The 25367-nt window shown below is 32.7% G+C and overlaps 2 protein-coding genes across 6 annotated transcripts in view; one reads left to right on the top strand and one right to left on the bottom strand.

Annotated features, from left to right (window-relative positions):
- scra (anillin, actin binding protein) overlaps nt 1-20327 on the bottom strand; it is a 38103-nt gene extending 17776 nt beyond the window's left edge. For 3 of the 5 annotated variants that reach the window (XM_013326251.1, XM_013326258.1, XM_013326265.1), the window contains exons 1-7: nt 20145-20327; nt 19593-20061; nt 18639-18761; nt 17625-17803; nt 17109-17240; nt 16586-16669; nt 7773-8394 (exon numbers count right to left, since the gene is read on the bottom strand). In XM_013326251.1, coding sequence (XP_013181705.1) covers nt 7773-8394; nt 16586-16669; nt 17109-17240; nt 17625-17803; nt 18639-18761; nt 19593-20061; nt 20145-20162 — 1627 coding nt within the window. In that variant the 5' untranslated portion in view covers nt 20163-20327. The remainder of the gene's footprint in view (nt 1-7772; nt 8395-16585; nt 16670-17108; nt 17241-17624; nt 17804-18638; nt 18762-19592; nt 20062-20144) is intronic. The other 2 variants (XM_013326271.1, XM_013326279.1) reach the window with 2 other exon arrangements.
- A 2112-nt stretch (nt 20328-22439) lies between these two features.
- On the top strand, nt 22440-24785 carry LOC106121414 (WAP, Kazal, immunoglobulin, Kunitz and NTR domain-containing protein). The gene is given in 4 exon segments (NM_001312582.1): nt 22440-22505; nt 23354-23416; nt 23667-23834; nt 24369-24785. Coding segments are annotated over 4 exon segments (336 nt in total). The 5' UTR covers nt 22440-22501; the 3' UTR covers nt 24470-24785.
- Nucleotides 24786-25367: the final 582 nt, after the last annotated feature.

The following is a 25367-nucleotide window of genomic DNA, read 5'->3' as shown; positions in this document are numbered from 1 at the left end:
GATTAAGGTGTGTTGAAAGTATCGAGTAAAGAGAAACTTGGAAAATTTTATTCATACTTTTTGGATGAGAAATGCTAAGCATAGCCATGTCTATTTAATTAAATTATTCAAATGAATTTCCTATGCCCAAAGGAAATAAATACAGTAAGGCAAAATTCCTGACATAACTCTTCAAAAGGTTTAAGACAATCCACGATTATAATCTTACGATAAATGTTTTACGCCAAGACAAAGATTTGTTGAAAACACATTAAATTAATGGTAATTTTTGCAAACATTGTCACAAAGTTTTTCTTTCACAATAGACATCGCGAGTGACAGTCACGATGGGAAACATTCATGCAGTTGTATACTATTGTTTGTTAATTCAATTGACGTAGAATTAATTACAATTTGTTTCATTAATTAAATATTGCACGAAATGTTGTCAACCTCGTTGTTAAAATCATTATACATCTTTCTAATCTTACTAATATTATAAATCCGAATGTTTGGATGGTAATGTATGTTAGAAAGTATCATCAGAACGGCTTCATAGAACATAGTCTGGAAGAACACATAGGCTATTATTAAGCTTTTGTTAATTCCGCGCGGACGTAGTCGCGTGCGACATCTAGTATTAGTATATTGAACAATAGTAATTTGTTTCATAACATCTTTACTTCTAAAGTAATAGAATCTTTCATCTGTTGATTACATTAAAATGCCATATCATGGAAATCAGACGTAAAACATTTTAAGGAAAATACGACAGACGACAAACATTCAAAATCGCATAACTGCGAAATATTCCGCTTTCTTTTACCGTTGGATTATCAGATCAAAATCTCTATATAAAACATATCGTCATCCTTGACAAAACAGAGATGTCAATATGTTTCAAACAGGCTCTAGTCTCAGAAACGCACTATCAGTTTTCTAAGTAATCGGTAGTTTTTGAGTCCAGTTTATGCCATCAACAGACTACAAAACTCTTATCATTGCCGGATAACTAGGTGAGAAGTAAACTATTAAACGTTTTATAATTACGCAGCTTCGTACATTGCGTATAGTAGCAATCGGGCGAGGTTGACAGGTTCCATAGCCTCGATTATCCACATAATTACATCATTTTACTTAAATAAGGCAGGTGACTGATAAAATATTCTATGATGACTGCGTAGTTATATTTTTGAAGGTAAAAAGTTTAATTACCTCTAAAATTTCTATAGAGGCTTGTTTAAAACTATTTTATTAGTATAATTCTTAAGCTGAACCAGAAGACAGCTTACAGCACAATCCTGGCACACACTTACTTCTTGTTTAATCAAAAATGTATAAAATATCATATAATTTAAACGGTTAAACGTGGTTTAAATAACATAGTAATGTATCATAATAGAGGACAAAGAAGAGGGCGTTCAGTGACTCAATAATAATAGCAGCTCGCACAGAAACTTTCAAGCAACCGGTTTGCGGAATTCCGACTTGCAAATCCCGACCGTCTTTTCTTTCCTTTTAGCTTAGTCATCGTTCTGAAGTTTCACCAAAGAAATATAACTAGCTGTGGCCCGCGACTCCGTCTGCACGGTATAAAAAATCTTAATTAGCAGCCTATGTGTTCTTACAGACTATGTTCTCCATCTATAAGCCAAATTTCAGCGAGATCCATGCAGCCGTTATGGAGATATCTTCAAACAAACATCCATCCATCCATCCATCCATCCAACCATACACATATTCGTATTTATAATATTAGTAAGATATGCACAGAAAAATAATACATAGTCTAGGTTATTCAATGATGCAAAAGTTTTCTATAAATAAAGGTCTAATAAGCTCAATAATTTTCTAGTTTTTCTCAGTTACTTTTCTTTAAAAAATTAAATAATCCATTTTACTTATATTTCTTAAGCAATATTAATAATCCTGCTATTTCTATATGCACAAATCGATATAAGAATACAGCATATGAACTTTAATCGACATTTATAATCAAATCGATTCCGGTAACTCGACTTTCCCCAAACGGAATCACAAACAGTTGCGAATTTTATCAACTTTTTATATTAACATATTGAATTCGACATGTATTCATTTAAAGAGCCGTTAGCTATGAAACAAGTAACTTCCTTGAGACCTCCCTCAACTTTCTCAAGATGACAGTTCGAAGATTCGTTCCGTTATTCAGAGACCTAGTTTCAGAATTGTATAGGTTACGAAATTATTATGCAAGACCTAAAATACCGATGATGCGGCTTATAATGACTTATTGTAGGTATTGATTCACAACAAAAGACTAATGTGATTTTTGTTTTTTTTTTATGTAAAAAGTACCCATAGGACAACTTGTGAGTGTCCAGTTATAAATTTGTTTTTCTGCTTTCCCATTTAAGTTAAAGGTGAGTAATGTTGTTGTTTATAAATAGGATTATACTTTTGTTAACTATGGTTTACGACAGTTCTCGGTATCGGTCTTCATGACCTTAAGTTTTATCTTACTAAAATTAAAATGGGAATGTTTGGATGAATGTTCGTTAGAAGGAACCTATAGAATGGCTTAACGAATCTCGATGAAATTTGCAATAGATGTAGAACATAGTCTGGAAGAACATATAGGCTACAAATTATGTTTTTTTTTATTGCGCGCGGACGTAGCCGCGGGCGACAGCTAGTACTCGCATATAGTAGAGCCCTACACAATTGTGAAAATCAGTTGCCATTTTCGGATACAGTACGGTTAGAACATATAATAAGACAAACAACTCAATGTAGACATAAAGGAAAATACGGTGACACAGTTTTGTATATGAACAAAACAATTCAATTGTATGAAATAGTTTTTAAACTGTCGGACATTGAAAGCGGAAATATTAGGGTTGTCACAAAATAATTTTATACAAATTAAGCTACTTGTTTATAAGCTTACTAAAATGTGCCTTTTTGGTTACAATGTTTGAATAAATGACATAACTATATTAATTATAGTCGATGAAAACTAAAAAGACTAAACTTGATAAACATGTTTTTCCGTTTAAATTTAAAGACGGAGGTTGTAGGAAACTCGTTATTTATTATACATAAAATTAATTCCTTCTTTTTTTGCAAAAAACATGTTTTATGCATGTTTAAGTAGAATACATTTAAATACGTTAGTATCTCTGACTGCTTCGGTTAATTAATATCTAGTGTAAAAAGAATAAAACAAGATTTACTTCTGTATAGGTGACAGCCCTGGAAACATTAAGCAAATAAGGATGTGTAAATTAGTCACGTAAATACATGGAAATTTTGAGTGATACTATATGGTTTACAGTTCGTAATTCCAACTTACATAGAATTTGGTTTATTTCATTGGATTTTTTAAATATTCAAAATCAACTTTTAATGGAAGGAATAAGAATTCATCATAAATAGAATAAAAACTCATGATAGATGAACCGCTTTATATTATAATTAAACTTGACTTAAACCGTGGGTTTCTGATACCATAATCTAAGTATAAAACATATCGTCATCCTTGTCGTTATTATTGACAACACAGAGATAACAATATGTTTTAAACGGAGATATTGATGTTAGAAACCCAACACAAATTACTTATTTAATGTTTTTTTAATATATTTCGAGAAAATCAAAAGGTTGGATTCCCATTTGTTATGCATATAAAATAACGCACTAAACAGGTTTCATATGCTCAGTGTATTTTGTGAACAATATCCCTTTGTTAAGTTTACAAGGTTTCTTTGTTAATCAAGTAAACCCTTAGTAAACTTTAAGTTCAAAGTAGGTTAATATGTCATGAGCTGGAAACTTCAAACTTTGAAATAACCAAAAAAAGGAAGTTTGTTAGAAGATATGTCCAGAACAGATTTCGCTGAAATTTGGCATATATGTAGTGGACGGTCTGGAAGAACACATAGGTTACTAAGTTTTTTTTTTATAATTACGCGTTAACGGAGTCGCGGATAGGATTTTTTAAACCGATTGTATTAAAATAACGTAATTTTACGTTCGTCTGTTCATGTAAAAAATCTGTTAATAGTTAAGGAAAATACATGAACAATATTATTAGTTGATTACGTCTTACAAATGAAGGTAACGCTTCATAATATAATTAATATTTTTTATAACGGTACTTAAGGCCTTTGCTAGTTTCAATATCAAACAAAATATTATTACTTAAGGAAAATATTAAAACTACTACCTGTCGCCCGCGACTTCGTTCGCGTGGAAATAAGAAAAAAAACTTGATAAATAGCCTAGGTGTTCTTGCAGATTATGTACTACATGTGTTCCAACTTTCATCAAAATCCGTTGAGCCGTTCCGGAAATATCTTCAAACAAACATCCATCCATCAAAACTTTCGCATTTATAATATAGGTGAGAAATAAGATTAGACAAATAAAAAATATTTTGTATTTTTACTACTGTATGTACTTAGTGTAAGTTATAAATTACAAATTCAAATTGGGTATAAAAGCTTAATTTAAAAGTTTATTTTTAAACTAACGAACGACCATGAAGGCGGTACACATTAATTAAACCTTTTCACACAAAGTGCACAAGCAAATAAAGTTTCGTTGTAAACGAAGAGCTAAAAATTTGAAGGCTTCACGATATAAGGTTAAAAAATTCCCGCCAAAATGTGAGTCATATTAAGATTACGTCAAAATATACTTCAACTTAGATTTTTACGTACCGATCGCAAACTTGTAACAACTTAAGTCGCTTAAAGTATATTTTTTACATTCATATTACGCCGAAATAATAATAATTTTATTTCTACAATGTATTTAACAGCTATGCTATTTTTATCTATGTTCGCATTATGAATATGGCTGACTGTTATTAAATAGATAAGATCGTGGTCATAGTTCGGTGACAAAACACTGGCTGATGGGAAGGTCTAAACTGTTGAGAAATATACATTTTTTTATTTACGATATGATTCATTGTTTAGTATTCTAAATGCTTATAAAGGCGTAGTAATAAAAAATTAAATGTAACCAATATTGAAATAAGATACAAAATAAACAAAGGTCCTCCTTCTTATCCTCTAGTTTAACTTTCTTATTCGAGACCATTACTTATTTAAAAATAAAGATAGAACATTGTCAACGATATTTTCACCGTATACAAACACGACATTCAGATTTGAACCCACTACCTCAAGGTCGGCAGTCCATACTCCTAACCAACAGGCTATTGGCGCTTTGCCGACCTTTGGTTATTCCGACAAAGGAAAAACAAAGAAACTGATCGTGCAATTTTGAATACATTTTCCTCGAATGCAAATCAATTGAAATAAACAATAAACCTCAAACAAACAATCATTAATAATTAAAGCTGAATATGCATTTGATGTCAATTAACGTAAATTTCGTATTACGTTATTTGTTTTGTACCAAGAGTTCGAGGAATGGATCAAATATTATACATATTGGTCATTATTACTAACTGATTTCATAACTAAGGTGTGAATAAGAATTTAAAGTTGCACACTTTGTGGTTAAATTATAGTTCTGATCATTAAAGTCATGTTAGAAAGAAGAGCTCTTACTTATATTATAAATGTGAATGTTTAGATGGATGAATGTTTGTTTGAAGGTATCTTCAGAACTGCTGAATGGACCTCGATGTAATTTGGCATCCGTATAGAACATAGGCTGGAAGAACACATAGACTATAAATTATGTTTTTTTTAATACCGCTCGAATGGTCTCAAGAGCGACAACTAGTTATGCATGGAAAAACTTCTTTCGATTGTTCATTTCATAAAAAATTAAGGGATTGCCAACTTTAAAAGAGAAAAACAAACCAAAGTTATCTGCACATTTTTATACGGGGTTAAACTTATCTTTTACAACTTAACTAAGTTGTACTTCAAGTAAATGTAATCAATGCTTAAGTGTCAAATTTCATCCGATATTTATAAGGTAAACTGATACAAGTTAACATATGATCCGTATTATGGTGTGGTTATTCACGTGGGTGGTATAAGCTAGGCCCTTCTAAACGGGAAAAACATCTTACTAAAGGCGAATGTATGGATGAATGTTAGAAGGTATCTTCGATACGACTGCATGGATCTCCCTGAAATTTTACATAGATGTAGAACATCGTCTGGAAGAACACATAGACTATTATTTTTTTTCAATTCCACGCGGACGTAGTCGCAAGCGACAGCTTTAGTTAATAAACATAATACTTTCAATTTGTAAACTCATACGACCTTTAAGTTCAGATGCACATATTATAATATGTAAAAGCATCATATGTTTTAAATCAAACACATATTTCTTAAAGGTTTGTGATATCTGGAGGGGATATTATTCAATACGGCCTGTAAACAGCTCTGCCTTGACTCACTTAAGTGAAAATTATACGTGATACACTTGAATGGATACGTCTTCGAATAAAATCATACATTTCTGTATATACAGAGTTTACACTGTTTAACACCGCTGCAATTATAACATTATGTATGTTGCAGTTTTGTACGAGTTTGAAATAACTATCAGTATATATATTTTCATACCATGTAACTAAATCTAATATTTCTAAGCAGTGATAACAAATTGTGTGGTCGTAAGATAACCACTCAGGGTCAAATAACTAACGCTTACAGTGACTTTTTGGAAACTTTACACTGTAAAGTAAGGTTCAAATGACAATCTACATGTAAATCTTTATAAAAACGGTTTAGATTTGAAAGAGACGAACCAAAAAAAAACATATAGTAAAGTAAGATAAGTTAATATATTGGTGTCGTATTTAAGTGATTAATTTTAATATATTAAAAGGTGGCAAACGAGCAAGCGGCCACCTGACTTCACCAAAGTAGTGAAGTGACCGGTGCCCAATGACATCTGCAGCTGCAAAATCGTTGCCTGCCTTTAATCGATTGAGAAGAGGACGCAGTGTAAGAGAATATTTGCCCTTCCCATGCGTCGCCTTATCCCTCAAATCCCCATCCTCTCCTTATCCCTTTCTGATAAGAAAAGGATGGAAGGAGACAGTGGGATAAAACTAGGCCTCCGGTACCACTCATCAGGCGAAACGTGGGTTTGCCTCCACTTGACGCCTGTCTTCTATGTCACATTATTCGTCCATAAAAAAATAAATTTTATTTTAAGACCAAGTAAAGTTCGGTTGTTGCGATTTGCATCAAGACTGAATCTCCGTTACGTTCTTATACATAATTAATGTGTGGCGAAAAAAAAAACCGAACGGTTTTTGAACTCGTTTTGACTGCATTGAAACGATTATCGTTTTCGAATATAAGCATTTCATTAATCGTAAGGTTGAAAGTCGAATACTCCGTGTCCGTTGATAGACATGGAACAGTATTAACATATGCTTTTTGTCGACCTTTTTTCGACCGCTGTCGATTTATTTAAACGATAAAGCTACGTGACAAAAAGATCTCATATTTTTAAAGTTTTTATTTGTTGGTTGAAAAAGGAGTAAGATCCTTTACATTTATAACTTAAGCGTTATAAAATCTAATAAATTCGGTATCATATTATAAGTGTGGGTACTTTAGAATTATCGTTAGGAATTAAGTTCCTGGTTGTAATTCACTATTAATAAGTATAAATTAATTTATATGTACAAGGTGCAATAAAATCATTTCTAAAATCAGTCAGCAAAGAGTTAAATTGCAAATAAGATGCAAATTAAAATCTAAAATTAAACTGTGTGTCTATAACGATGCAGGGAAATATAAAGATACGCGTGTTGTAAACCATTGGCACTAAACTACGAGTATAAATAAAAATAGCCTTACCTTTATTCTCCCCTTGCAATGTTTTCACGGAGGGTGCGAGACCGAAGGGCGCCTTCGGAATTATCGCCGAGCCCTTATTCTTTTCGAATAACGCTTTCCGTTCCCTCAATGACATCTCTGCGGGATCTTTTTCCTTGGCCTTGGGGCTGCCAGCTTCGAACATCGCTGCCTTGGACAGCACGGAGCTCCTGTCTACGTTCCCATTCAGTCGGGCCGCGAATTTCTTCACCAAGGGCGATCCCTTCTCGGGAGCCGGCTTGTCAGTATCTGTTTTTGTTTGTACACAACAGTCCGGTACGTCATTCTCGTTTTCTTCCTGGGGAAGCACATTATTCTCCTTGTCTTTATCACTGTCACTGTTCTCGTCGACGGGTATCTTGCGCGGGGGTGTGGGAGCGCGATATTTTTTAATTGATGGTTTTTTTGTGACGGTTGCGGGGTTGACAGGGTTGGGTGGCGGCGAGCCGGCGACCATTGTCGCCATGTCGGGGGCTGCAGCGACACTGGGGGTTGGCTGTACGCGCTTCGGCTCCTGTCGGCCGCGATCGGTGATTTCCGGCGTTGTAAAATCGTACACAAGGCGCGATTGGGTCGTGGAGACTCGCCGATACCCCTCGCCCTCCTACGATTGGATGCAGCGTCGGACGGCGCGGGGTGAGCACGTGTTTTACATTTCGTGTATCGACGCGACACGGAGCGGTTCCACGATTCGACGTTCGTGTTCGATCGCGGCGTCAGAAAAGTGGGTTAGCCGGCGGCTAAAAGGGATCGTGGCGAAGTTGCATCATTGTTTTGGTCTGGTTGCGTAAAGCGAACAGGGCGCTGTTGTATGATAAATTTTGTAACAAGGAAACGGATGAGTTTGCGGTAATGAGCCGATGGGCAATGAATGATGGTTGTTTTGTACAGAGCGTCGGGTACGTGGTGCGCGGGTGGCGTCTTACAAACAACTGGCGTGTGGTGTGGCGTGCAGGCTGAGCGCTGAGCCACATCACACGTGCAGGAACCGGCTTGCTTGTACGTACGTAATTACACGCGGGTGCAGACGACGGCTTTTCTTTTCGCGAACAACGGTCATTACAACGAGGAAGTCTGCGGTGTTATGCATGCCAAGTAAATATGCAAAACCAGAAAACTCGTTTATAACACGATTAGACCGACTTTATACTAAATTGACGACATATGTACGCATTTAGTCAATATGTACACAACTAAAAAACGGGAAGGGAACAGGGAACATCATTCATAAATACATTTAAGCCAATATATTGGGATCGTTTGAAACAATAATAGACTTTAGACTTTACGAAATAAAGTATAAATTCAATAAAATACTTTTGAAAAAGAACTTGAAATTCTCAAAAATCATGATCTCATTTAAAAGACATAAGTGGACTAATGTTTAAGACGTTTGTATCATTTCTTATTTGTAAAAATTGCTTATAGTCTTCTTTATTAGGTAACAAATTCATAGTTTATAAAAAGCTGGAATAATCTTGAATTTCTAACTAGAATCAAGGAAAAAGAACTGACTATTTTAAAAGCGACCAAGATTCATCGACCTGAGATCCGGATTCAGACAATTTCAGACACTAGGTTGTCTCAACGTTAGATTAATAAATAGGCAAAGATTAGTCGAAATTTAAAGGAAATCTAAACTAATAATATATACTAAAAGAGAAAATGTTTGTACATTTGTAACGAAAAAAAACAATGGACCGTCCATTTGCAAAAAGAATTTTGCCATTAAAATGCTACATTATATCCCTAGGTATTTAAACAAACTATATAATTTATTGTTTGAAAATAATTAAATAACATACATTTTATGTTACTGCTACTCGTTTAAATAAATAAAGAAGGATTTCTTCGTACTTTGAAATATTTTTTTTTAATATGACATATCATTACAATGAGTTCTAAGCTACATTTTAAAGTTATTGAAGACAAAGTGATAAAGATTATTACCACCAACATAATATACGTCCATTAACATAATTGTGACCACTTAAATTTGGGGTCTCTCGGATATTGTGATAGACATTCCCCATCTAAATGTCATTGACTTTGAAACAATAGATGCTTTCTTTACTTTTGTCTGTTAAAACTTACTAATATTAATGCGAATGTATGGATGGATGTTTATTGAAGATATCTCCAAAACGGTTGCATGGATCTTGATGTATTTTGGCATAGATGTAGAACATAGTCCCGAAGAACATATAGGCCATTAATTAGACCTATATTTTATTCCGCGCTTACGGAGTCGCGGGCAATAGCTAGTCTATCTATATAAATAAAAATCAATGTTTTTACGTTGGTCTCTTATATTCTAAACTGTTGGACATATAATAATTTATGAAAATTTAGTACGGTGTTTCGAAGACGCTAGACAAAGAAATAGAATGAAAAAAAATAGCTTTTTAAGAAATCTTTGACACTTTTTTAAACTTTTATCTATAAACCTTCAAGCAACAGTAAGGCAACAGACTAAAAATACTTCTTTGCAAATATTACTTTTATGGAACAAAATTGTTCGATATATTTTTTTTCTCAATGCATACCAACATCTCAAACTTCAAGATAAGATCTTGTAGACCGCAGCATCTCAAAGCCTAATATTTCTACAACAAAAAAGATCGACCAGAGATCGCGTACCTGCATACGCGCAAAAAGTTGGTTCAACAAACTATAATAACGCTACTTTTAAAATGTATAGCGTTGTACCGACAAGAGATACAACGAGACGGATGTTCAACTTGATCGGATTCTAGAAAGTCGTGATGCTGTGATATTGATGTTATTATTTAAGGATGGGTTACACTGCGATATTTTAATTTTTTATTGCAACCAAGTACGGTCAATCAATTCGCACCAACTATTCACCTTTAATCTAGAGTAAGTCGACTCAAACCCTCGGTGGGGACATGAGTTCATAAATATGGTTTTCAAACGGCCATATACTACTTGTTAACCCATTTTGAACACAGTATAGACATATTTATTGTAAAACGTACTATATGTAAGCCATTCTTTTATACTTGTATTGATAGGAATAAATGTTTCGTAAGCAAAATAATCTACGTCAGACGAAGCACGTAGCTACCGCTTTGCATCATCGCGAACTAACTTCCCTATTTGAGAAATGGAACGTTTCTATAAACAGTATTAGGGCTGCCATACACGGATAATTTCAAGCAATCGAATTGCGACCAGCAAAGTTTACATCACTAAAAATATCTGCCGGTAGCGTATACTTGAAGCTGCCCGTATATGGCGGCCTTACGGGCTGGTCTTTGTCTACAGCTTGTAAGAATAATGTTTATTTTAGAATTGGTAATGCCTCTGTCTGTTTTCAAACAAAGACTCAAACGTTCAATTGCAGACAGTTGCGTTTGACAAATCTTTAAAAAAAAAGTACCAGATAACGTCAATTCTACTTGAGGATTTTTTTTTGACTATTGACACAGTGTTAAAAAAAAAAACAAACATTAAAATGAATATAAAAAAACAAGTTAAATTTAAATAACTATTAAAATAAAGTCAAATAACACTTAAGTTATCTAAGTAACAAAGTTTCGATCTACGAGTGCTACGCTCACGTCGACAATAAAATCTCACATTATGGGACAACACCCATTCAAAACCATACATCAGTGTTATCAATGACACCATACATTTAACTGACACTTTGTATTTTATGTTATTTTATGTTACTAGGGCGTTGGTGGCACGGGGGTCAAGCACTTGACTTGCAATCTGCAGGTCCGGGGTTCGAATCCCGCCTTGTACCAATGTGTTTTTCGATTTCCTATTTACATATGTATATTTATCCAACGTTCTTGCGGTGAAGGAAAACATCGTGATACAACCTGCACATATCTGAGAAGAAATTCAAAGATGTTTGAAGTCAACCCGCACTTGACCAGCGTGGTTGACTACGGCCTAATCACCCTTAACTGAGGGTAGGCTCCGAGCCCCTCGGTGGGGACGTATAGTGAGCTGATGATGATGTTGTATTTTATGACTGATCTTTGCCGATAGTATGATTTGATGGTCTTTCAATATTAAGAAATAACGTACTGCTCAAATCAATGATTAGGTTCGAGAAACGTTTAAACCTTTTTGTGTTTTGTACGATATCTTAATATTATTTGTCATATCTTACTAATATTATAAATGCGAATGTTTAGATGGATGTTTCTTTGAAGTTAGCTCCAAAACGGCTGAACGAATCCAGATGAAATTTGGCATACATATAGAGTATAATCTGGAAGAATACATAGGCTACTTATGTTTTTTTTTAATTGCGCGCGGACAGCGTCGCGGGCGACAGCTAGTATAATAATATTGCTTCAAAAATCGATTTCAGAATATTGAAATGCTAAAAATCTTTTTTAAACCACATTAAATGAACAGCTTTCTGTGTGCATGTAAAAAATATGACAAAAATATTTTCGCAATCTTCAAACACAAAAGCGATACATAAACCACGGTCGAAATCAACAATAGCTCGTCATAACCCGGAAACAATAGGATGAAAGGCAAATGGAGAGAACCAAAGGTATTGCCGGAACGACAATTTAACGACAGAGGTGCCTTGTATCGGGAACCCAGCCAACTATTGTCCCGGCCACCCAAAACGTCCGGTAACTAAATAGGGTTTAAAATTACGCCGTAAAGTTCGCAGAGTAAGTCGTAAACGGGTTTAAAATACTGAGCACAACGAATGAAGAGATGTTTATGTTTTCTTCGAAACTTTTCTTGAATTTTTGTTTCTTAAAAATATAAAAAAAACTAAAGTACTGTTTTAAATATGTTTGATCTTACAAAACATAAAGCCTATGTATGACATTAAGAACACTGTACTGTAAAATAAATAAAAAGATTTATTATCAATCTAAATATAGACGAAAAGTTCAAAACTGCCAACTAACCGTGAGTTTCTAAGACCGAATCTCCTGTAAATCAATTATCTCTGTTTTGACAAGGAAGAAGTATATTTGTATACAGATTTTTGTCTCAGAAAGTCAAGGTAAACGATAGAACTAAACCTTTATACGAGCACTCAAAACAAGTTTTGTTGGGGCTATTGACAATTCCTAGTCGTAGATGACACTAATCCTTACAACTTGAGGGGCAAGGGGCAATAGTTGCGCCAGCCTAAGAGGATTAACCTTTTCACTACTTTTACTGGAACCAACTTAAACGTATTTTATTATTATTAACACCATATATGGCTTCAAATAACTACATATTCTTGTGAAGTGTAAAAACTTGTTTTCTTATAATACATTATGAGAAGTATAACCTAAGGGACTGTTTAAGTAACGTTTAAGTAAAGTAACGTTTAAAGATCGTACCGTAGAACTCCACTGCACTAACCGTGGGTTTCTGGGACCAAAATCCTCAGTTTAAAATATATTGTTAGATGTCAAAGATTATGTGCATCTTTTCTTTCTGTACATCCTCTCCTCCGTCTATTAAAGGTAGGCAACACATATCCCCATAGACATACGCAATTATGTCTATGTGCAACGGTCACTTCGCTATTTCAGCGATTTCAGGTGGCCGCTCGTTCGTTTGCCACCTTACGATATAAAAAAAAAGATAATCACAGGGATGACGATATGTTTTACACAAGGATTTTGATCTCATGAACATGTATTACAACATACTACTATCCTTTTCATTCTCTTTGAAAAAACAGAGACAACACTATATTTTAACATATGCATCGCTACTTTAAAGGTCAAAGAGACTGTTATACTTTTAAATTGTATTCGTAACGCGTTTGGCAAATCTGTTCTTGTCTAATGTCAATGAACTCTAGATATCTTTTAATCTAGTTTGTCAGCTCTTGAAACTCATGTAAAAACTACGAGCGAAGATATTAATCACTAACAGTTGGTTCTTGAGACCAAAATCTACGTATAAAACATATTGTTATCTCTGTTTTGTCATAGATGAAAGACAGGGATGACGATACTTATCAGTGATTTTGGTGTAAGAAACCCACAGTAAGGAAGCTTCACTTTAGTGACACGTTTTATTAAGTACAAAGAGGAAAAAAGACTTTTTATGGAGTGTTAGGAAGAAAATCCGAAAATGTGCCAGTGTATTGACGCAACACTAGGCCTTACTAAAATGTCGACGTTTATGGCCCCTCACTAAACATTCTGACACTGGACTTTGTAACGAAAGCACGTCATTCACGCCAAAGGATTCTAATATTTTTTTTACTATGAACTTTGCACATATGTACTAAAAATACTTATATACTTTAGTGTACATACGTTCACTGTTCGCGACATTGACTCCATTGGAAACGAGTTCTGCAAGATGTCTGTCTAAAACGGGTTCCGTTACTAGGTAACCATTTCAATATACTAGGGGAAACCCAAGTATCGATTTTGAGATTAAAATTAAGTACGAAAAACCAAAGTCGAAAGTAAGTGAAAGTGAAAGAAATTTTGGATTCGGTTCCTTCCATAAGATTCAAACAAATCAATTATATAGTTTTTTTTGCTATTTAAAGTTGACATTAGGGACGTTTTTATACAGTGACCCTGTATTTACAGTATTTAAATGTCAGATAATATACCAAGATATATCACGTGTGGCATAGTCTTTATAGATCGATTTATTACCTGACTTCGTGGGCTTATAAGTTATAGCGCCCCCAGTCAATGCCAGTCACAAAATTCTTATCAGACTATAACTGTCTAGTTAGCTTGCTTTTTTTATTTGATATCATTTTATATTTACATATTTATTTGTGGAACTCACCGGGTCAGATATGTTTCACCGACTGTAACTCCTAATGTCCATTCAGTAATTATGACATCAAGACACAAACATTGTCTTTAAATCGATTACGCTAATACTTTCCGTAGTAAATATCTTTGCGCATTCAAAGCACGGATCGCCACTTGTCACGCGTACGCCTACGCATGATTAAAGAACAAAGAAAACAATGGAGTCGATTAAAAAAAAATCTATTATGTACACTCTGATTTGATTTACAATAATTATCTAATTTTAAACAATTTTCCAAATTATAATGCTGACGTCACTTATAACATGTTGCTTAAAACATATTTATATAATGCCATGTATATGTTTCCAATTTGTTTGTCTGTTGTTGCTTTAAATTGTTAAAGTAGTTTTATTGGAAAACTATAGATTATTAAAAAAAAAACATAACCGTCTCTATTGCTTCTCTGTGCCAAACTAAATGATACAACGTAGTTTGTACGCTTTACTATTAAGGTAACTGCCAATATGGCATGAGTTATTAGTAGGCGCCTATTTCGAATAGAATTTGCATTACCAAATATAACTAGTAAGTCAAACTAAGAATTAGGGTCATGTTTATAAGCAAGTTATAAATTTTTCTCAATGTTGGGATTTTTTCGAAAGAAGACCTGTCATGGAGAGTCGATGGGTCGAAGGTTCGAATCCCGCTATGTAGCTATGTGTTTTTGGATGTTTGATTTACATATATACATTTATCCGACGTTCTTACGGTCAAGGGAAACATCGTGATGGTACCTGCACATATCATAGAAGAAATTCAAAGATGTTTGAAGTCAACCCGCACTAGGCCAGCATGGTTGACTATGCCTTATTCACCCTAACTTAGGGTAAGCTCCGAGTACTTCAATGGGGACGGATAATAAGCAATTGACATCAATATTTTTAAATCATAACGTTTATGCTGCTGATTAGAATAGAAATTGTGTTAATATGGCAATTCATAATAACGCCATTATTGTTATTATCATTGCTTTTTTTTATTTTATATAGCTTGCTTGTATAGTTTACTATATTTTTGTAATTAGCTCCTAAGTTGATTGATTATGTGTTTGTTGATTATGGGACTGACATGTTCAAAAGAACAAAAGTCCCTAAAAAAAATAAAGAGAAAAAAAAAAAATAATAATAACGCCATCTATACCCAAACAATTGAAAACATTTACTGTGAATATATCGTTTAAAAAAAACTTAAGAATTTTTGTTTTACGAAAAACAAGAAACTTATCGTAATTATCTTATAATGTAAATTATTATTATAAGGTCGGATAAATTACATCGAATTACTGCTTTTTCTCAGTACAAAGTTACTAAAAATAAAAATCATATATCGTATTTAACCAGGTCAATGTGACCTGGTTGTAAAAACATTGCATTCACCAGGACTGATGAAGCTTCGTTTTTTTTTATTTGCCTTGGAATGTCAAATTGATAAAATTTAATAGCGTAAGTCAATAAGAGAAAAAAGTTACAAGTTTGTTTCTGTTACGTTTTTAAACGCATTACTATTCGAAATGTTTTTTTTTTCGTTATAAAACATTATAGTTAAAATGCAACTTCGCCACTACGTACAACCGCTCCGTGTCAATAAAAAAATAAATAAATGAAATTTTTTCCCAACACCATTATACCAATCATAGGAAGTCGAGTTAGTCACAGTAACAGATAAAAAAAAATATATTTAAAAATATTAACTCCGTTTTTTAATTATTTTGAACATCCTGTATTAAAACCAAATATTTGTTAAAAAAAAATAAGCAAAATCTCATATCAAATTGTTTATATCAAAAATAATTTACTTACCTTTAAAATTGCTGTTTAAGTACACATTTTTTTCTATCCAATTTTTTTTAATTAAAAAAAAAAACAAATGCACATAGTAGAAATTGATCGATCGTTAAAATATTAATTTTTCGAGTTTTAACGCATACTTTTCTCCATATTACATACAAATTTCCTGTAAATCTTTGTTAGTATCTTACATGTCTAAAACTCACCAGGTCAGCAACAATTTGACTTTCAAGACGCTGGCACTCGTTCACTGACTTCGTGAAGGTGCGCGAATTGAATGGCTTTGTTGTCTGGAATTATAAAAATAAATAATCTAGACCCATATTACAAACAGGACAAAGATTGTTTACATTGAGACTCGGGAAATAATGAACTAATTTGAAAAATTCTTTCGCTGTTAGGAAGCTACACTATTTTTGGTCGACATAGACTATATTTATTACTGGATGTTTTAATTTCGAGCGGACAAAGTCGCGGTTAACTGCTAGTAACAGCTGAAGAACTATTAATATTCAATGACACTCAAATTTAATTATATACATACTAGCTGTTGCCCGCGACACCGTCCATGAGCAAATAAAAACAAACTTAATATATAGTTTATGTGTTCTTGCAGACTATGTTCGAAGACTATGCCAAATATCAGCTGGATCAGTTCAGCCGTTTCGGTGATATCTTCAAACAAACATCCATCTAAACATTCGCATTTATAATATTAGTAAGATTTACCTGTTTACTAGTAGTCTGTAGAACTTTATTAATATCTTTAATGGAATGTATAGACACATCCAGTGTTGACGCTTCCAGTTTGTCATCCGCATTTCTTCTTTGTTGTGGCTGAGTTTTCTTAACTTCTGGATGCTGGAATTTTTAAAATAAAATATTCATAAATATGTATTCGATCTCATGTAATCAAGTTAGAAAAATAAAGAGTATTAAGATGTATTTTTTGATATGCCAATAAAAGATTTTGTTTATGAAATTCTGTTATTATCTTACTAGTACAAATGGGAATATTTAAATAGATGGATGGATGTTTGTTTAATGGTATCTCCATATCATCATAAAACATAGTTTGGAAAAACACTTAGGCTACTAATTAAGTTTTTATTTTTTAATTCCACGCAGATGGAGTCTCGGGAGACAGCTAGATTTTTATAAAATAAAAAAAAACATAATAAGCAAATGTTAAACTAATGTAAAAGTAATGCTAAAAACACGTATTCAGATTATTGTAATACTTACGTGACTATGATGTGAGAGGTCATCCTCCCAGTTATTGATCTGGTCAGCAAGTGCGGCAAGTCTGCCGAATTTCTTCTTCCCTTCCTGTGCTGGTCTTTCCTTTGGCTGAGATACAGGCGGCGGGGAAGCAGTGAAATTAGTTTCTGTGCGATGTATCGGTGATGATAGGTTTGGTGTGTCTGAAAGTTAATTGAAAAAAATAATTATAATTTGGGACAAACTAAAATTTGTGTTTGTTATAAGTCTGAGAGGCGAGTTCTGTGGGATTCATTGGACATCAAACAGGTATAAAATTCATTTTAGTATTTTTTGTTTTACATGATCTTTTTTTTTCTCAAATTAAATACACATATGTTAATTTTTTCTTCTGGTACCGATTTCTAATACTCCACCGATTTGTGAATCATAAAGGAAGCGATATTTTTATCAGACCGCACCCTGTTGATAAATATGACTCACCATATAACGGTCGAATTTTTAAATGAGGAATTTAAACTATTGTAGACTAAATTATATTATTTCTTACTGGCTGTCGCTCGCGACTCCAGCCGCGCAGAATAAAAAAAAAATAATTAGTAGCCTATATGTTCTTCCAAACTATGTTCTATATCTATGCCAAATTTAATCTAAATCCGTTCTGGAGATATCTTCAGACAAACATCCATCCATCAATGTAAACATTTGCATTTATATTAGTAGTAAGATGTACAAAAAACTACATGCTAACTAAGTTTCCGCCAACAAAACATTGTATAAAAATATATCTTGACCTTGATGCAATGGAAAGAGCTATTTAGACCTCGTAAGAGATGAACTTTCTTAGCAGATGAGTAAAACTATTTTAAAACAAAAAGTATTATACTTGATACATATATTTTGTCAGTGTAAACTAAATGATAGAGATTGGAGAGTCTTAATTCTAAAATACCATACCAAAATGTATGCTTGATTTTTAAATAATTTTGAAAAAACTATGAAGATAATTTAAGAAAATATTGTATGTTAACAACTTACCAGAATACAAATTTCCCAGTCGATCCAAACGGGATTTTACATTGTGGCGTAGAGCTGGACGATCATTCTTAACGTCTCCCATGTCATTGGCTTCCTTATCCAATATTGCTTTGGATGTTTCGTCTAGAAATTATAAAGAAATAATTGTAAGCAAAACTTAATTTACAAATAACAGCTTTAAATAAAAAGAAGACTTTTTAATAAAATAAGCAGTTATTTTAATCAAAATTATTAAAATGATAAAATATAAACAACCAGCAATTATGAAAAAAATGCTTATAACTAATATATAGTCAAAAGTATCACTTTCACTTTTTCTTTGATATAAAAAATACAGGTTAATTAAAAATTTACCTGTTTCAACAACCATGATATATAAAATCATCGAAAAGTTTAAAAAAATCACAAAATAGGTGTAACAATCACTAACACTCAAATTATACTGGAAGATATTAAAATTCAAGGCGGCAAATCAACCACAAAAGTAAATATATTTACAAAATATATGTAAACATTATTTACTAATGCTTCTTTGGAATACATCCAGATTGTATGAGTAATACAATAAGACCTTTGTTTACAGGAAAACAATACAGTATATTCAATTTATAATCATTACTAACCAAGATGTTAATGACCTATTCAGATAATTTTAGAGAGTTATAAATTTTATAATGTTTTCAAATATTTCATTTGCAAAAGTAAATGTACTGTTTATTAAAACTTTAAGTTAATTAACAACATAAAAGATGAAAAAAAACTCTACCTTCTTTCTTGGTAAGTTAGATTAAAAAAAATAACTATTCTAAATATAATAATCATCAAATGAGCATCAAACTAATACAATTCATGATGAATTAGAGTAAAGTAACAATAGACTAACATTAATTCTTCAATTTTAATCTTTACTTTAAATTGAAAGCTACGAACAAAAGAAATAATGGATATTTTTACCTTGAATTTCCTTAATGACTATGTTACTGCCCCTTTCTAAGCTGGGATCATACAAAATACTTATAGGAACATCTCTTTCTTCAACTTGCACTTCAATTTGTATATCATTTCTATGAGATATATTGATCTCAACTGAAACGTCCGAGTTTCGTCTATTCAAGCTGCCTTTTTTGGGACTTTTGAACTCCTTTTTCATTACTATAACATCATTCCGTTTTTGAGGAGAAGCGATTATCAAATCAGATTTCTGTACACTTTTTCTCTGTGTTTCAGATTTCAGAGACTCTCTAGAAGGTTTCTTTGGTGAAAATACTGGCTCTTTTGTTGATTTAATTGGGGATTTTACGGGAGATTGCGGTTTTACAACACCGACGTTTTCAGCGAGAGGTTTTCGTTTCGGAGTTTGTCCGGAGTTTGCTAATTTCTGATCGATTTTCTCTTGTCTAGCACGCGCTCTTTCCAACATACGCTAAAAATGAGTATTTAAATTGTAAATTAAACAAACCCATACGAATTTCCAACCGTTATTTTATCGTGATTTGTCAAACTTACCTGGGTGAATGGATCCATATTTTCACAATGAAACAACTAAAAACACTTCTAAATTAATGCCGCTATCATTACTTTTGCCTATATTTTCTTAAAACAATAAAATATTTTTAGTTAGAACAATATATTCTTATAAATTGTTTACATCACTTTTCAACCTTTGCAACGGTTACAATTTGACATTCACAACAAAACCGAAATTTTCAAATTGTTGCTGTCTGCTTCCCTGCAGAGGCCACTATGTGCGCATTGTCTATGGAAACTAGAGTGTTTTCTTTGCGCCACATTTTTATTAAATTTTTTTATAAAATAAGGCGCTCGATTAATGATTAACTCGATGTTTATAGTTTTTTTGGACTATCGAATCAAAAACATCAACAGCACCAATTGACATCCTTGGTGTTTAATGTAAATAGAACTTATTCCAACAGATGGCGTTATAATAAATTAATATTGTTCATGCTACTAAAGTTTTTTTTTCTAAAACAAGAAGGCGGCCACAAGACGTGGGGTACAACCGCAACCACAAACATTTGCAAAAATTATTTATGACGTTGTGCCTTTATAGGACAGTGGAGAGGATAAACAGAAAAAGGACATTGCCTTTTCCTGTTTTATGCATATTCCGCCACTACTTCTCATATGAGAAAAGGATAATGATTTTCATATACTTTTAGTAAGCTGCTACATTTTCTTGGGCAACATTTTTAACCTTAAAAACAATGTAATAAAATGCGTTACGTCATATTATACGAACAACTTAATAAACAAAATTAATATAGTGCAGTGCATGCAAGTTATTGCATTTTCCTTATAATATTCTGACTACATATAAATGACTCATATACAAGACCTATAACCTTAAGAGGCAGGGAATAAACCGGGTCTTTGTTGTGATTAACAACAAGAATAACGTTTGAACCTATTATTGTACTTGGTAGATTAATAATTGTAAGTGAGAGGAGTAAAGATGAGCAGTATTCAATAATGTTAAACAAACATATATGAATATTCTAAATTTAAATTAAAGTTACTTATAACTTTGGACGAAAATTAATATTTTATCCAATTCCAAAACAAGAGCTATCATAATTATGGTTTAGTAGAATATAGTTTACTTATATTACGCGAATGTTTGGATGGATACATTTTTGTTTGAAGATATCTCTAGAAAGGCTGAACGGATCTCGATGCAATTTGGCATGCACTATATAGAACATGGTCTGGACCTAGACCCCTAAGCAATCTATTTGTTTTTTTTTTATTTCAGCGTATACGTGGGCGACTCTAGAATTTTATATAATACAATGGAGTCGAACATTAATGAAATTATATTTTTATCGATAAACGTAAAATCAATTAGGTAAATATTGCCAGTGACGCTAACGAACAGTTTTTAGGTCAATGAATTAGATTGTATATTTATCTAGGCCGTGTATATTTATATTGCATTAAAAACTAGTTATACAAGTGACACTTACCCCATTCCCTATAATAATATCTCTACCAATTAGTATGCATAACGGTCACTTTAGTTTTTTTAATATTATTTATATCTTATATCTTTAAATGAGCAATTCTTGTATATATATATATAATTGGAATCTCGGAATCGGCTCCAACGATTTTCATAAAATTTAGTATATAGGGGGTTTCAGGGGCGATAAATCGATCTAGCTAGGAACCATTGTAAGAAAATGTCAATTTATTCGTGTTTTATCGATAATCAACTTAAAACTTCGGTAAGATCGAAAAATATTAGTCATATTTCATCATTTTATTAGTAATTCGTACTTAAATATAATTTCCAAAAAACACAATTTAAAAAAAAATACCGAGCAAAGCTCGGTCATCCAGATTTTATTATTAATATTATTATTGGGAAAATTTGGATGTACAGATGTTTATTAGAAGCGGCAGCATGGGTCTCCCTGAAATTAAGAATAGAATAGATGTAAAAAAAAACAAAGGTTACTAGTTAAGTTTTTTTAGTATTATATAAAAATCTCGCCATATTGGGGAATGATGTGTAAGTGACGTAATAAAATAAAAGCCAATTGAAGGCCAGGATTTTTATATTCTTTGTAAGGTTATAATTTTATTTTCATGGTTTTATTTTTTATCTGTTTACTTTGCCAAATTTGTACCACAGACAAAAGTTGTGTATTATAAACTCTCAGAGGCGTTGATATGGTAGGTACTAAAAGATGTTCGTTCAAACGTCTATATGGTACAAGACCACTTATTAGCAATGCATGCATTATAGAATGGTTTATACGCGATGGGTCAGTCGTACTCCGTCTTTTGAACTGTCTACTAGTGTGTATTCTATTTCATTATTCGCAAAAAATATTACCAACATGGGTACGTAAATTAATATTTATTTAACAAATCATTAGAACTGTAACAATGTATTTGGTAGTTGAAAAATATAAATATTTAAATAATCCAAAAAAAATAAAAAATGTTGCACATAAACATTCATGTAAATAAAAACATTGAATAAGGATAACGCTTTCTCTTTGTATAATCTTGCTATCTCTTTTCTTCGTATAGGTAAGTTCAAATCAAGTGCGTGAATTGATTTCGAAACCATCGAGTTTTTTTTGTTTTTAAATAAGACAAGCTGAAGTTGTGTTGGTTGTAAGGACATATAGATATCCTTGTAAGTGAATGTCCGGATGAGTTTCTTAATGCAATGATTACAGTTATTACCTACTTAAATAATAATCGACTCACTAACGCTACAAGGAACAATATTATCGTATTAAATGAAGGTATCCAATGCTGAATCACCCGTATGAAACATATTGGTATATCTCTTTTTTCCAAAGAGAATGGAAGGGATGACAATATATTTCTGTGTTTCGGCACTGAAAATCTACCTCTCAGCCGAATATTATTAATCAGATTTACGATACCAAACAATGGCAATACAAGGAATAAACAAAGTAAAGCGTGCAAATATTATGAATGAAAAGAAGGGCCCTCTTAGAGTTTAAAATGGTTTTGTTGTTAGGATCGTGCTAATTTGAATTGAAATCTGCCTATCATTTGAATTAAGAGCTTAAAATGATTGTATAATATGTTAGATATAAGATCTAGAAAGATCTGCTTCTGTGGTAAGACAAGATTCAAATAAATGAGGAAAACAAAGTATCATAAGATGCTAGTTGATATTTCCTTATGAGTTTGTGTCTGATGTATTCCAGGTTCGTTAACGACCATTCTGTGCATCTTTGCCGCTTTTATGATCATCGACAGCGTGTCCTCCGGTTAGTGACGTTTTTATTTATTACGAAAAGTTACAAATTTTTTACTTTCTAGACTTGTTTCTAAAAAGTCAGACTCATTTTTTCTAATGATTAAAGTATCGATAACGGACTTAATATGCGATTCAATTTAATAAATATTAAAATAATATATATTACAAAAGTATGATCAAATTTTTTAATTTGGTATAAATAAACTGAGGAAGTAATACATAACAACCTAACCTAAAAATAATTATTTTTCAATCGACAGCTGGCAGCTGTCCGTTAGCTTCAAAGATCTACAGCTGCAGCCCAAAGTGTCAACAGAACTACGATTGCAGTCACGGCAAGATCTGCTGCCCTAACAGCTGCAATGCTAAGTCTTGCATTGACGCCGCGGCATTCGGTAGTTCGGGTAACAACGACAAGCGCACACAGTGTAAGTACTAAAGTCAAATTTTGGGTATTATTCTTTTCAGATGTCTTAGCGGCCCAAGGTCATTGACCTTCTGCGCAGTGCCCTCCCCCTTTTCCTGCTATGTCCCGCTAAACGTAAAACTGTGTTCTGCGGAGCGACTCGCGCGACGTTAAGAGTAGCTAAGATATCTGAAAAATATAATATCCTATGGCACAGCATTTGTCAAAATAATTTCTTGTATAATATAGGGATGCAGTTAGTTTGTACCGAAAAGAATAGATTGTTCAACAAAAAAATTGTGAGCAAAAACATATAGACACGACAACACATTAAGCAAATTATTCATTAATAAGAAAGAATAATGATACAAAAAAAAACCAGTAGACGTTACTTGTTTTGACACAAAAAACTTAGAAAACGTATTCGTGGCCGTGCATGCTTTTTATATTAAAAATCTTTTAACAATGTTGTTTTAGTTACCGTGAAACTAATTTGAAATCGTATTCTTCACGGATAACCAATCCCCATATGATTAACGTATTATGTTGTTTACAGCTGGAGGCCCTGGAGTCTACTGCAATAACGTCAAATGTAGCGCCTTTGAAGTCTGCAAAATGGATCCTGCTACAAAGAGGATGAAATGTGTACGGGCCTAATAATACAATTAAAAGGGCCCTTCGTTCGAAACATACGTTCTAAAGGGCCTTTGTATTCCAAACTTACGTTCTAAAGGGCCTTCGTACAAACATCATTTGAATTTGCTGCGTATACACGAGCTTATTATAACATGCTTGTATACATAAATGTTAACGTGGATTTTCGCTTTTGAAACATTCGTACAAAAATATGCTATCCCTCTCATTCACCTTGATAAAACTGAGATACCAATATGTTTTTGTACGGGTGTTTTAACAGGAGAATCTTACGAAATAATTTAATTTACTAAAGAATATTAATAAAACTTAAAAATAATGATGTATTCTTGATAATGAATTTTCTATACCTTTCATAGGTCAAAGTTGCGACGATAAAATGTGAAAAGTACTCATAAAATACGGACCAAAAATAACTTAGTTCATTGCTATTAATAAACTTCTACATCAATCTTAAATATCACTTGTTACTTACGACTTAAGTTATTCAAAGTAGAATACTAAGTTTTTATTTATACCTTGTAGTTTAGGAGTTATAGTATTTCTTTTTATTCAACTTTATTAAGTCACTTGTGAGTTTTGTCAGTTTATAATCTTATTATGGGTTACAAGTTTTTTATACTCTAGTGAATTTGGTGCCAGCATATTGTTTTCAATTATAGTATAAAATCGAATTGGTGATGATTTTCGAATTAATGTTACTGATAAAGTTGAATCATTTTTTACACAACAAGGTTTAGTCATCAGTGTGTCACCACCCTTATGGTCGTCAACGTAGTACCGCGTTGTATAGTCGATACTCCTTGAATACAGTAACTCCTTGCCCTTTGTCGGAGCGAGCGACTTTCTCGGAAAAATATCTTGCATCGCGAATTTATTTATGATTTTCTAAATAATATAT

Source organism: Papilio xuthus, unplaced genomic scaffold (genome assembly GCF_000836235.2).
Source record: "Papilio xuthus unplaced genomic scaffold, Pxut_1.1 DF829758.1, whole genome shotgun sequence".
Classification (NCBI taxonomy): domain Eukaryota; kingdom Metazoa; phylum Arthropoda; class Insecta; order Lepidoptera; family Papilionidae; genus Papilio; species Papilio xuthus.
This window is presented reverse-complemented; position numbering and strand designations above follow the sequence as displayed.